General features: G+C 52.7%; 1 protein-coding gene across 5 annotated transcripts; it reads right to left on the reverse strand.

The window, feature by feature from the left end:
* Positions 1-251: 251 nt before the first annotated feature.
* On the reverse strand, positions 252-12,247 carry FSD1 (fibronectin type III and SPRY domain containing 1). 5 transcript variants are annotated; one of them, XR_015166833.1, is made up of 13 exons: positions 12,053-12,247; positions 11,007-11,102; positions 10,732-10,863; positions 9,690-9,791; positions 8,821-8,843; positions 8,497-8,618; positions 7,742-7,951; positions 3,674-3,772; positions 2,710-3,000; positions 2,278-2,357; positions 853-1,104; positions 656-744; positions 252-549 (listed from the first exon to the last, which is right to left on the reverse strand). XR_015166833.1 is itself a non-coding variant. In XM_086410103.1 (13 exons), exons 1-13 carry the CDS (start codon positions 12,065-12,067, stop codon positions 439-441), a joined length of 1,491 nt encoding a protein of 496 aa, XP_086266229.1. In that variant the 5' UTR covers positions 12,068-12,247; the 3' UTR covers positions 252-438. The 5 variants fall into 5 exon arrangements, 2 of the variants coding, with proteins under 2 accessions (XP_086266229.1, XP_086266231.1); XR_015166835.1 differs by having other exon boundaries at positions 2,710-3,467; XM_086410103.1 differs by having other exon boundaries at positions 2,710-2,869.
* Positions 12,248-12,256: the final 9 nt, after the last annotated feature.

The raw sequence follows: 12,256 nt of genomic DNA on the forward strand, positions 1-12,256 counted from the left end.
GGCGGGCTACAGTCCATCAGGTCTCAAAGAGTCCGACCTGACAGGGACTAAACAACAAGTTTGTGAGATCTTAGTTCCCCGACCAGGGATTGAATCCAGGCCTCTGCAATGAAAGCACAGAGTCCTAACCATTGGACTGCCAGGGAATTCCCAAGAAATTTCCCATTTTATGGCTGAGAAAGCTGAGGTCTGGAGAGGACCAGGCACAGCCAGTGCCACCCAGCCCCAAAAAACCAGCAGCACCGCCTGGCCAGTGTTTGACCTTTATTAGGAGGTGAGGTGAGGAGGAGGGCCTGACCTGGGTGCCCACTCTCCATCAGTGACCCCCCATCAGGAGTTAAGGCTCCAAGCAGCAAGTGAGAGGAGGGTGCCCAGCTCAAACAGTCGAGGCCTGGAGGCAGCCCCCGAAATCTGCCCGCTGATGGGCAGTCCAGGGGCCTAGGTGAGGCTGGTGTTGGAGCTGCTAGTGGCACTGCCCCGCTTCTGCAGGCAACGCACGGAGCTGGGGACCTGCAGGCCAGTCGTCACGTGGAAGCTGCCACACCACACCTGAGGGACAGTCAGGGCAGGGAGAAGGGGACAGACAGGCTCAGCAGGAAAGCCAACCCTCGCGCCACCCCGATCTTCCTTCCCTGGGCCCCTGACAAGGCCTCACCGTGAAAGCTGGGAGCAGCGGCTGTGTGAACTTGGCCTTGAAGGTGTGCAGCAGCTGTTTGGTACGGCCATTGTAGAAGGACAGGAGGCCTAGAGTGGAGGGCCAGAGCGACAAAGGGACCGGTGAGAGAGGTTTGGGCAGAGATAGAACAGTGGAGAAGGGTGGCCAGAGGCCAGCCAGGGCTCGGAGGGGATCACCTTGATGGAAGTCGCAGTGCACGCCCAGGCAGTCAGGCACGGGGGCGTCCAGCATCTTGGCCTTGTTGGCGTGTTTGGCAGTGAAGCTGACCTGCAGCCAGTTGTTGACGTGCAGGCACCAGGACGCAGCCGTCTTGCCCAGCTGCTCGAAGCGGCCCAGGCTACGGTAGGCCACCCCCACGCCAAACGCCTTGCTGTCTGGCTCGTAGCGCACCTCCCAGTAATGTTCCCCGCCGTCAATCAGCGTGTCCCCTGGGGGATGGGGCAGGCAGGGAGACTGGGTAGAATTGGCTCCTGGGTGCCCTTTCAAAACGGGCAGCCAGACCCCAGCTCTTTCCTCCAGACACTGCCCGGTCCCCAGCTATCCCATGCCTCCCTAGATACTAAGATACTAGATATCTGACCAAGCCCAGATAAGTCACCAAGTCTCAGCGAGATATCAGTTAATCTACACCCTCCCAGGATCCTGGATCCAGATTCTTGTGACTTCAGTGATTTTCCCATCTAGCTATTCCTGCGCTGCAGCTTCTCCACCCACTTCTGCCCCACCAGACCATATCTCAGCTCCTCATTCAGCCCAGGAAACCAGCTACTCCCAGGACTTCCCTGGTGGTCCAGTGGTTAAGACTCCGCTCTCCCAATGCAGGGACCTGGGTTCCACCCTGGAATCTGGTCAGGGAACTAGATTCCACATGCTACAACTAAGAGTTTGCATGCCACAACTAAAGATCCTGAGTGCCGCAACTGAGACCCAGCACAGCCAAAAAAAATTAAAAAAGAAACCAGCAACTCCCTAACTTCATCTCCGACCCTCATCGCCTCCCAGGTATTACAGACCGCACTGGCTTCTGCATAGATCCTGACCACTTTCTCAAGGTTTTTTTCAGGACAGTGGTGATTTCCAGGAACTCCTGTTCCTCCTCAGACTCCAGCTTCTCCTCCACAGGATCCAATCAGTCCTGTGGTGCCAACCACATCTCTCACCCTAGTCATTCTCTCCACTTTTCAGACTCAGCTACTCTCTGGCTCCTCCACTCACCTTAAGCCACTTCCCTGAGCCCATGTCTTGCTTCAGCTCCTCCACAAACCTGGCTAGCCACAGGCAACTATTCTTTCTAGCTACTCCCCGAGTCTCAGCTACTCCCTGGGTCTCATCTACTCCACAGACCTCAGGAAATTCCCCCTCAAGCTACTGCTCAGCCCTCCCCAGTCTAGAGCATCCATAAGTTCTGACTTTCCCCCAATGATTCCTCAGCCCCAAATCTTCCCATTCCCCCAACGTCACAATAACACATCACTGGTACTGTTCCCATAGAAGCTTTTTTGACACTTGCCTGTTTCCCCAGCCAAAGGAATTCCCTCCCACCAACCCCTATCAGGCCCCTGCCCAGACTTCTTTCTAGTCCTGTCTTCCCTCCTCCTTACCCAGCACCGTGTAGGACTCAGCTGTGAAGCGATCCCGTCCCCCACGACCTGAGGGCATCCTCTTGGGAGATGGAGTACCTCTGTGGGTGACAGGGAGGGGGAAGTCTCAATCAGACCTCACCTCTCCCATAGGAGAGCTTCCCTGGTCCACCCCAGTCACCATGAACATTTCATCTTTCCTGGACTGTGTGTGGTTCTTTTCATACACAGGGTCTCTCATGTTGGAACATACCTGTGCCCTTCCTCATCTGGAAAAATCCTATTTGACCATCAAAACCCACTTCAAAGATTCCTCTCCCTTATTCACTCTTTGGGCTCCCCCCACTCCATGTCCCTCCCCCTACCCCAGCCTTGACCATACTGGATTCTGTATGTCCATGTCCAGCTTGATCTCCTCCACCAGAGACTCAGGGAGGGGAGAGGGCGGGCTACCTGGCTGGGGAGTTGACGGGAGACGCCGTCCGCCCCTTGCCATCTTTCTCGCGAGCTTTGATATCCTGCACCTTCCCGCCCATGGCGTCCCACTCCACGGAGAGATCATCCACCCGCAGGTTCTGGTGGGATGTGGACGCATCCAGGCGGAACATGAACGCTGGGGCCAGGCAGACACAGGAGTCACAGAGATGGGAAAACCCAGAGACACAGGGAGAGACAGAGAGAGACAGACAGTGACTAAGGCAGACCATGACAGGGACAGAGAACAGAAAGAAACAAAGAAACAGACTAAGACCAAGAGAGAGAAAAAGAGACAAATGGACAAAGGTTTAGAGATGGAAAGATACAGAGACAACAGGCAGAAAGCCACCAAAAGACGGGACAGGGAAGGGTGGAGAGGGCAGAACATGTAGCCAGAGGAGTGAAGGCCAAGGGCTAGTTGCCTAAAGGTCTCCCAGGTCTGAAGCCATTTCAAACCACTGTGCTGGCCTGTGCTTTCACTGGGGATTAATCCCAGAAAAAGGGGCTGTGCTATAGCATGACAGAGCTAAGCTAGAGTGCAGAAAGGACTTCCTACCCGAACATGCAAAGGTATCACACTGTGGGGGGCTAAGAAATCTATCTTCAGTACTGATACCCTATTTCCAATTCTATAGAGCACTTAGCTTTTTTTTTTTTTTGAAGAGTGAGTTAGAGAGAGAAAGAGAGAGGGGGAGTGTGTGTGTGTAAAAACCATCCAGGTATGATGCGATCAACTGCAAATGCAAAGAACAATACCAAGTTTATAGCAGACACTCAGGCTAAGGAATCTACTATGGATTGAGCACTGAGCTTCCTGGCAACCAGGGCAAAAAGGGCCACAGAACCCTGATTAGAAGATTCGTATTAGACACCAGTCCCTGGAGCCCTGGGAGTGAGTGGTTATGGAGTCACAGCGAGGGGAGGTATGGGAGTCAGTCACCTGGTGTCTCCAGGGTCACTGGCTCGGAGAACTCGCCTGAAACTGCCTTATTACAGGCCTTCACACGGAAATTCATGTATTTCATGTCAAACTTGAGACCTGCAAGGCAACAGAGAGGGCTTACCATTGTGTACTCTTTGAGTGATAGATTAGAGGCCTTTGTGTCCCACAGTCATCCCACCACCTCTCATTCTAAGGAGCATCTTGTAGACCACATGGTAACCCTGAGAAATCATCCGTGTCTTCATTCACCTGTGGGGCTATGGATCACTTGGCTCCACCTCTATTCCAGACTGGCCAATCAGTCAGCTTTAAGGATGCTTTAAGGCTCAGTCACAGCAATTGGTCCAGGAATAGGCACATGACCCAAACAGGTCAATCAGAATCTACCCTGGGACTCTGGCTGATATTAGAGTGAGTGGAGTCCCTCTTTCCTCTGAACTAGCCAACTAGGCAGAGAAGGCGATGGCACTCCACTCCAGTACTCTTGCCTGGAAAATCCCATGGACGGAGGAGCCTGGTAGGCTACAGTCCATGGGGTCGCGAAGAGTCGGCCATGACTGAGCGACTTCACTTTCACTTTTCACTTTCATGCATTGGAGAGGGAAATGGCACCCCACTCCAGTGTTCTTGCCTGGAGAATCCCAGACGGGAGCCTGGTGGGCGGCCATCTACGGGCTCGCACAGAGTCGGACACGACTGAAGTGACTTACTTAGAAGCAGCAGCAGCCAACTAGGAGGAAGCCACTCCTGGGAAAATTTGCCACCATGTTGGCAACCCTACTTGAGAATGTCTGCTTTCTCAGAGCCAACAGTGTCTAGAACTGAGCTGAGTGAGTCATATGCTGGAACTCCTGCATCTATCCATGACCAGTGCCTTAAAGATTTTCCCTAATAGTATCCTTTTAAAAAGTTATTATTAATTTCTTCTAATCTTAAAAAAATGAAAGCAACTATTGAACTGTCTTCCCCTCGTGCAAAACCTCTTTGGAGATATGTCCAGACCTCTTTCAGTGGCTTCATTCCCTCTCTCTCTTCTGGGCTTGTCAGTCCTCATCTAGTAGGTTCTCCTGGCTGACCACTCCTTCCTTCATGGAATTTTTCCTTGGCAGTCATGGCATTGCCCTCTACTGACTGCCCCCTCTGACTGCTCCCTCTTGGTCTTCTTTGCAGGCTCCTCTGTACTGCCAAATGTTTGGGTGACTCAGTCTAAGACCCTGCTTACCCTTAAGACACTATCTGCCTACCCACAGGGCACAAACAGCTCAACCTCTAGCTCAGACCACGTGTCCAGTTGCCCCGGGTGTTCCCTGCGGATGCCTTCTCTGGGCATTCCAAACAGCACTCAGAAATCCATGTTCTGAAACCTCTCATAGGTCCCCTTGCCCTCAGGATAAAGTCCCTATTCCTCTTCTCCCCTTTCCCTACAGATGTTCGCTCTGCAAAGTTAACTAGTTCCAGACACAAAGGCTCAGTGTTCTGTTCTATGAGCCCTTGATCAGGCGGTTCCTTGGCCTGGAACTCGGTCTCCCCAGCTTCTCTTTTGGGCCTTGGCTTGGCTGTTACTTTCTCCAGGTGCCCACCCAGACTACCTCACCCTTTCTTGAATCCCCTCCTGAGTTCTGTAGTTTGCTCAGCAGCGCCACCTACTGCCCCAGCACTAAGTAGAAAGTGTTAGTCGCTCCATCGTGTCTGACTCTGTGACCCCATGAACTGTGTAGCCTGCCAGGCTCCTCTGTCCATTGGATTTCCCAGGTGAAAATACTGGAGTGGGTTGCTATTTCCTTATCCAGGGGATCTTCCTGACCCAGGGATCGAACCCAGGTCTCCTAAATCGCAGGCAGATTCTTTACTCTCTGAGCCCCCAGGGAAGCTAAGACTACCACCCAGAAGGCTTGGATTCTGAATCATGAACATATCCGACTTTTCACAGTGGGTGTCTATTTCCTAGTCTGCAACCTAACAATCATTTTCCCCACACTGAGCAGGGTTCACATAAAGATGAGATGGCCCAAGGAATATAAGTTATAAGAACTTAACCAAAACCCTCCTGTCTTCCAAACAGTCAACAAGATAGTAGGTGGATTGCAAATAACCACATGGGTTGTTTACATAGGTGAGTGATCATCTTCAGTATCACAGGTTTTGTGAGGGATTCAACTTCCTGCCCTGAGGAATTCGCTCACTATGGATTTTGGAAAAGGCCAGAGGGGTAAAGTGGATGCATCCGGAAGCCTGTGATGGAGAAGCTCTACACTTTGATTGTGGTGTAGTTACACAAATTTACATAGGGGATAAAATTGCATACAGGATTACACATGTACATGCAAATCAGTGCGTGCTAAACTGGTAAAACTGACGGAAAGTAAATCAACCCTGCAGACTATACTGGTGTCAGCTTCCTGGTTCTGGTATCGAACTCTAGTTATGGAAGCTGCCACTACTGGAGAAAGCTGAATATATACAATGTATATATATATATATATATATATATATTTCATTGTGTATACATATGATATATAATATGTGCTCAGTCTGTCCAACTCTTTGTGACCCCATGGACTGAAGCCCGCCAGGCTCCTCTGTCCATAGGATTTCTCAAGCAAGAATACTGGAGTGAGTTGCCATTTCCTTCTCCAGGTGATCTTCCCGACCCAGGGATTGAACCCACGTCTCTTAAGTCTTCTGCATTGGCAGGTGGATTCTTTACTACTGGCGTCACCTAGGAAGCCCTGTGTGCGTGTGTGTGTGTGTGTGTGTGTGTGTACACAATGAAATATTATTCAGCCTTAAAAAGAAAGGAAACTAACACCTGCTACAACATGGCGAGCCTTGAGGACACGATGCTCAGTGACATAAGCCAGGCGTCCTGTATGATTCCATCTATATGAGGAACTTAGAGTAGCAACATTCCCAGGGACGGGAATTAGAATGGTGGGTGCCAGGGACCAGGCAGAGAGGAATGGAAGTTAGTGTCTAATGGGGACAGGGGAATTTCCTGGTGGTCCAGCGCTTAGGACTCTGTGCTTTCACTGCCAAGGGCACGGCTTCAATCCCTGGTCAGGGAACTAGGATCCTGCAAGCCATGTGGTAAGGCCAAAATTTAAAAACAAAACAAACAACAACAGTAACAAAAACGAATGGGGACAGTTTCAGTTTTGCAAGCTGAGAAGTTCTGGAGATGGATAGTGGGGTGATCGTAGCACTGAATTACTGAATAGCTGATCTGCATACTTAATAGTGACCATGGTGGATTTTACCTTATGTGTATTTTGCCACAATAATTTTTTTAAAAAGACCGGGGGGGAAATGGGGTGTGTTTATTTTGATTTCCATGCAAAGGATAAGCTGAGAGCTTTTCAGGCCCTCTTCTCGGCTGCTGGCTTTTCTTTCCTGCAATTAGCAGGCTTATTATTAAGCTTGTATGCTAATTACAGATAGGGAGCAGGCTGATTATAGCCCAAGAGCCCTGGTGATAGTTATCTTGTCAGGGAGATTCTCCCTTCAGGGCTTCCCCAGGCTCAGGATGGTTTCTTAACTCATTAGGGACCCCTGATTTTACCCTCCTTCAGACCCTCTCCTACCAGCTGGATGGATTCCCCCAGTCTTTCTGCTTTCGTATAACTTCCAAGGAAATCCTCAGAGCCTGGGAGGACGGTTCCCTGAACACCAGTTCTATGAGAGGAGGGATTCTCAGGCACTTTATTTACTACGGTAAGGCCAGTGCTTGGTATCCTGCGGGAAATAAGTCAAAATGAATGAATGAATGAATGATGGGTCATAGAGATAAGACAGGGATGGAGCACACCCTTTCCAGGTGCTTCACTCAGTTCCCTCATCTGTAAAAAGCTGACAATAACACACTCATTGCTTCTGCTGCTGCTGCTGCTGCTGCTAAGTCGCTTCTGGGTAAAATGCTTAGCACATAGTAAGCCCTCAGTACATGGTGCAGGGCTGTCCCCGGCATCGTTTTCCTTATTATATGTTACTCTCCATCAGCCCAGCAGAGCCTTGAGTATGGTCCACGAGCCCCAGGTGGACTGATGGGGAAAGCTGAGCTGCCCTTACCGGTCAGGGTGTATTCCGTTTGCCGGATCCCCTCGATGACCATCCAGGGCTGGTCCTCCTTGAGGCGGGGTGGGCCCTCAAAGTTGGTCCGCCGATATTCCAGCACGAAGTGGTCAATCTTGTTGTCCTCGTCTGGCATGCGCCATACCAAGGTTACACAATTATCGGCCACTAGGGACTCGGTCAGGTCAATCACAGGGGCGCTAGGCACTGCCCAGGACAGAGAAGAGAGGGGTGTCAGGGTGCGGGGCAGGGAAGCCTGAAGGGGCGTGCCTGGATGTAACCCTGCCCACCCACTAGACCTTCTTGGGGTCTGGGCGTCCTCCCGATAACAGGTTAGGGGCGGGGCTTCTCTGGGTTCCGTAGCCTGGGGGTGGAGCCTCCTCAGGGTTTCACCAAAGGGTGTGAGGCAGAGAAGAGCTTTCTAAGGGTTCAACCAACGAATACTTGGGCTTCTCTGAATCCCACCATTTAGAGGTAGTAAGTTTCCAGAATGCTACCAATTGGGGTGTGGTCTCCATGGGACTCCACCCCTAGTGGGTGGGGATTCTTTAGGACTCTACCACAGGGTGGGGCTTCCCTGTGGCTCCACCCACTGGGGGGTGGGAATCCTCAGGGCTCCAAGTCAGGGCGGGACCTTCTGCAGTTTTCACAAATGGTTGTCAGCCTTATTCTGATTGTCATGCCTTGTCTTCGGGCTCTCTCCTAGACTTTGGGATTTTTTCCCCCTATCATACAGTGAGTTGCCCTCTCACCAGGCAGGAATGTGAGTGCCTGCAACATCCTCCGCTCCTGTGCAAAGTCCACCATGAGATGACTCATGTTGTCGCTGACCTTGGCTTTCAGTGACAGCCGGAAGGCGGGGGCCATTGTCACACTGCAGGGAAGGAGGTGGAGGCAGCCTGCACACTGCAGGGAAGGAGGTGGACGCCCAGGCCTAGTCCCCCGAGGTGTGTGTAGGGGGCCCCCTCCCCCTTGTTGCGGTCGGGTGCTCTGGGCCAAGGGACCCTCACCTGGGTGTTCCCACCTTCACAATGGGGGTGAGGCAATGGGGTGGGAGCCAGGTCCCAGCGTCTTACCCATCTTTGATTTGCTTGGCAGCCTAGAAAGAGGGACAGAGCAAAAGCCAAAGAATTGTGTTGGCTGAATCAGAAACCCACTACACAGACAAGAAGACTGAGGCCCAGTCGGGTGTCCATGTGTCAAAGTGCCCCAGCATGGGGGCAGAAAGCCTTAGCTGGACCCTGATGGGATGGGAGGCAAAGACAGGCTCCCACCCCTATCCCCACCTCCCGCCTAGTGCCCAGTACATACAGTTGACTGATTTAGCAAATGAAAATATAGGCTACAAAGTTAAATTTGCATTGCAGATGAACAATAAATAAATATATACTTTTTATATAAGTAGACCCCATCCAATATTTCAGATATACTTACACTAAATATTGGACGTGACATATATTACTAAGAAATTAATTCCTTGTTAAATTTGAATTTCAAATAATGAATAAGTATTTTAGTGTAAATATGTCCCAGGCAACATTTGGGAAATACTTACACTAAACATTTGCATGAGATATACTAAAAATTTTATTCATTCTTTTTTTTTTAATTGGAGTATAATTTCTTTACAATGTTACATTAGTTTCTGCTGTACAACAAAGTGAATCAGCTGTATGGATACATATATACATGCTTCCTCTTGGACTCCTCTCCTACCTCCTTCCCATCCCACCCATCTAGGTCATCACAGAGCACCAAGCTGGGCTTCCTGTGAGTTTTAGATCTACCACAAAGAATTATTATTTTAGCATATGTCCTATCAATGGTGTTTAGGATGTACTCAGACTAAATCCTGCATGGGCCATAATCAGAGTAAAACATTACTCGTGGTTGATCTGAAATGCAAACGTATCTGGGTGGCCACTCTGGCTCCCGAGGCGCCCACCTGGGGAAAGTCCTTGCTGTCAGTGGCCAGCAGGGTCTGGTTGGCTGTCTCCAGAAGCTCTTCGGAGCTCTCCAAGGCTCGCGTGCAGGCAGCCAGCTGGTTCTGCAGGAGCCATGCCACCAAGAGAAGAGACATCTTACTCCACGGCATCAGAGCCTCCCAGGGCTCCTCATCGCCTTGGGGATCTGGGGTACCATGTCCTTCTCCAACTCCAGGTAGGAAAGGGAGGCTAGAGGGAGTTTGGGCCTCTCTGCGGGCAGGACATCAGAACCATTTGGGGATCCCTTCCTTAGAAAAGGACATGTCTAGGGACTTCCCTGGTGGTACAGTGGCTAAGACTCCATGCTCCCAATGCAAGGGGACTGGTTTGATCCCTGGTCAGGGACCTAGATTCCACGTGCTGTAACTAAAGATTCCACATGCTGCAACAAAGACCCAGAATAACCATATAAATAAAATAAGTGAATAATTTTTAAAAAGAAACAGACATGCCTAGGTCACATCTGAGCCTAGAGCTCCACATTCCTTGTGGATGGGCATCCAGGGTGTTAGGGGGTGGCCCAGGAAGTGCTGGTGTTGCCCTAGTGACCCCAGCTTGGAATCTGAGACCCCAGAGGAGCCATAGCCAGTGTTTGGCAAGAAGTGATGCCCTCAGATCTGAGGGACCAGTGGGAAGGGCTGAAAAATTGGAAGTGCGAGATGAAGACAGGTGGGGAGGAACAGCAGATGTAGGGATGGGGCTGCAGCAATGCAGGGGAGAAGGGATTAAGAGGGAGAGCAGGTGCGTGAGGGATGGATAGGTCATGGGCAGGGAGGGGGCTGGGAAGAGCCCAGGGAAAAGAGGAGGTGTGGCTGACACCACTGGATGGTCTGGCTCAGGACACCAGGGACACTGGCGGCCCCTCTGGGAAGGGGCAAGAGAGGAGGAGCAGATTCGGAGGAAGATGTTGAGGCCGGTCGGGCTCTGGGGAGTGTGCAGGGGATGGCATCTGGGAGGGGGTCTGGGAGAACACCCCCCGCCCCGGCCCCAAATCACACACACCTGCAGCTCATAGGTGCGGCTGGCACGGTCCTGCTTTATTTTCATGAGCATGCCCTCCTTCAGCTCCTCCAGGAGGGAGAAGAGGGACTGGAACTCGGCTTCCAGGTCCTCCTGCACCTTGGCCGAGTTTGCCTTGGAGAGACAAGGTGGGGTCAGAGCTGCCAGGACTGGCCAAGCTGCTGCTCAGATGGGCAGCAAGGCCCAGGGTCCCCAAGGGCAGGTTACCTTTATAGCTGCCCTTCCCCCCACCTTGGGGATAGGGGTGACTTCCTCACCTCCACGTTCAGCAGCATCTGCTTGAGGGAGTAAATGAAACTCTGGATCTCTTCATTTTTCACAGCCAGCGTTGTGATGATCTTCCTCAGAGCCTCCTGCCCCCAGAGAAGCATGCACAAACTAAGTCCCTCAGCCTGGCCAGGGCTCCTTGACTTGAAGCTCCCCCTTTCTGTCCTCCAGGGATCCAGGGAAGGGATGTGGGAGCCACTGTGCCAAAAAGCTTGGGCACCAGACAAGAGCAGGCCCTGGGTGGAGCTCTGGCCCTACAGCCCTCAGGAGCGGCAGGCATCGGGCACATTGAGCCCACCCATTTCAAAGGGGAGGAAACTGAGGCTCTGAGAGAACTTTTCAGGAAGCACAGACCCTGAGCCCCAGCCAGGTCTGCCTGAGTGCAAAGCCTTCAACCAGGTAACTATATCCTGAGGGGGGTGGGGGCATCATCGGGGTAAGGAGCTAGCTCCGGGAAAGAGACCTCAGAGGAAAAGGATACCCGCAGAAAATGGGTTCATCTGGAAAACGGGAGACGCTAGGGAATCAGGTAAGTGGAGAAAGGTAAGGAGGTCTGGGGGAGGGGATGCCGGGAGAGGAGGCCGGCGTGGGTGGGTGCTTCTAGGGCCTGCAGCCCAAACCCAGGCCTCCCACGGGTCCTTTTCCTGGGGGCACGAGATTGGTGGGGGTCACCTGTGCTGAGCTGGCGGGGCGCCCACCGCGGCGGGGCGTGGCCAGGGTCGGGACACCTGGTCCGCAGTCCCGATGGAAGGCGTGGGTGATAGAGTCAAGGCTGGGTCCCCGATACTGGGGAGGCGTGGGGGCCATGAAGGGGATGCGGCTGAACTCAGGCCAAAATGATGTGGGTCGTGGCTAGGGTGGGGGGCTGCGGCGTCCAGAATGGGGGCTAGATCCGGGCGTGGTTGCGGCGAGGGTGGGGCTTCGGCCGCAGAGCAGCTGGGGTCGGGGAAGCTGGGAGGACGCTGCGGCATTACCTGGTCCCCCTCCTCTCGTCCACCCCCGCTTCGGACCGCGCCCTGCCCCGCCCGGGTCTTACTTTCTGGTCCTCCATGGCTGCAGCCCAGGTCAGCCCGGCCCGACCCGCGGGCCCCACTCGCTCTTCTAGTCCCCAAGCTGCCTTTGCTGCTGCCGGTAGCCAATGGCCCGCCGAGCCCTCGCCGCCGCCGCCGCCGTGCCCCCAGTCAGCGCTCCATCACTGGCCGCAGCGCGCAGGCGCGCCCCTCGCTGCAAGCTGGGAAAT

Source organism: Bos grunniens, chromosome 7 (assembly GCF_055505025.1).
Source record: "Bos grunniens cultivar Pamir isolate PY7600 chromosome 7, Bosgru_T2T1.0, whole genome shotgun sequence".
Classification (NCBI taxonomy): Eukaryota; Metazoa; Chordata; class Mammalia; order Artiodactyla; family Bovidae; genus Bos; species Bos grunniens.

Excerpts from the sequence above, each read along its gene's own strand:
- FSD1 (XM_086410103.1), bottom strand. Across the intron at positions 10,864-11,006 it reads AGATGCTGCTGAACGTGGAG|GCAAACTCGGCCAAGGTGCA; the intron begins GTGAGGAAGTCA and ends TGTCTCTCCAAG. Across the intron at positions 7,952-8,496 it reads GGCACTCACATTCCTGCCTG|TGCCTAGCGCCCCTGTGATT; the intron begins GTGAGAGGGCAA and ends TGTCCTGGGCAG.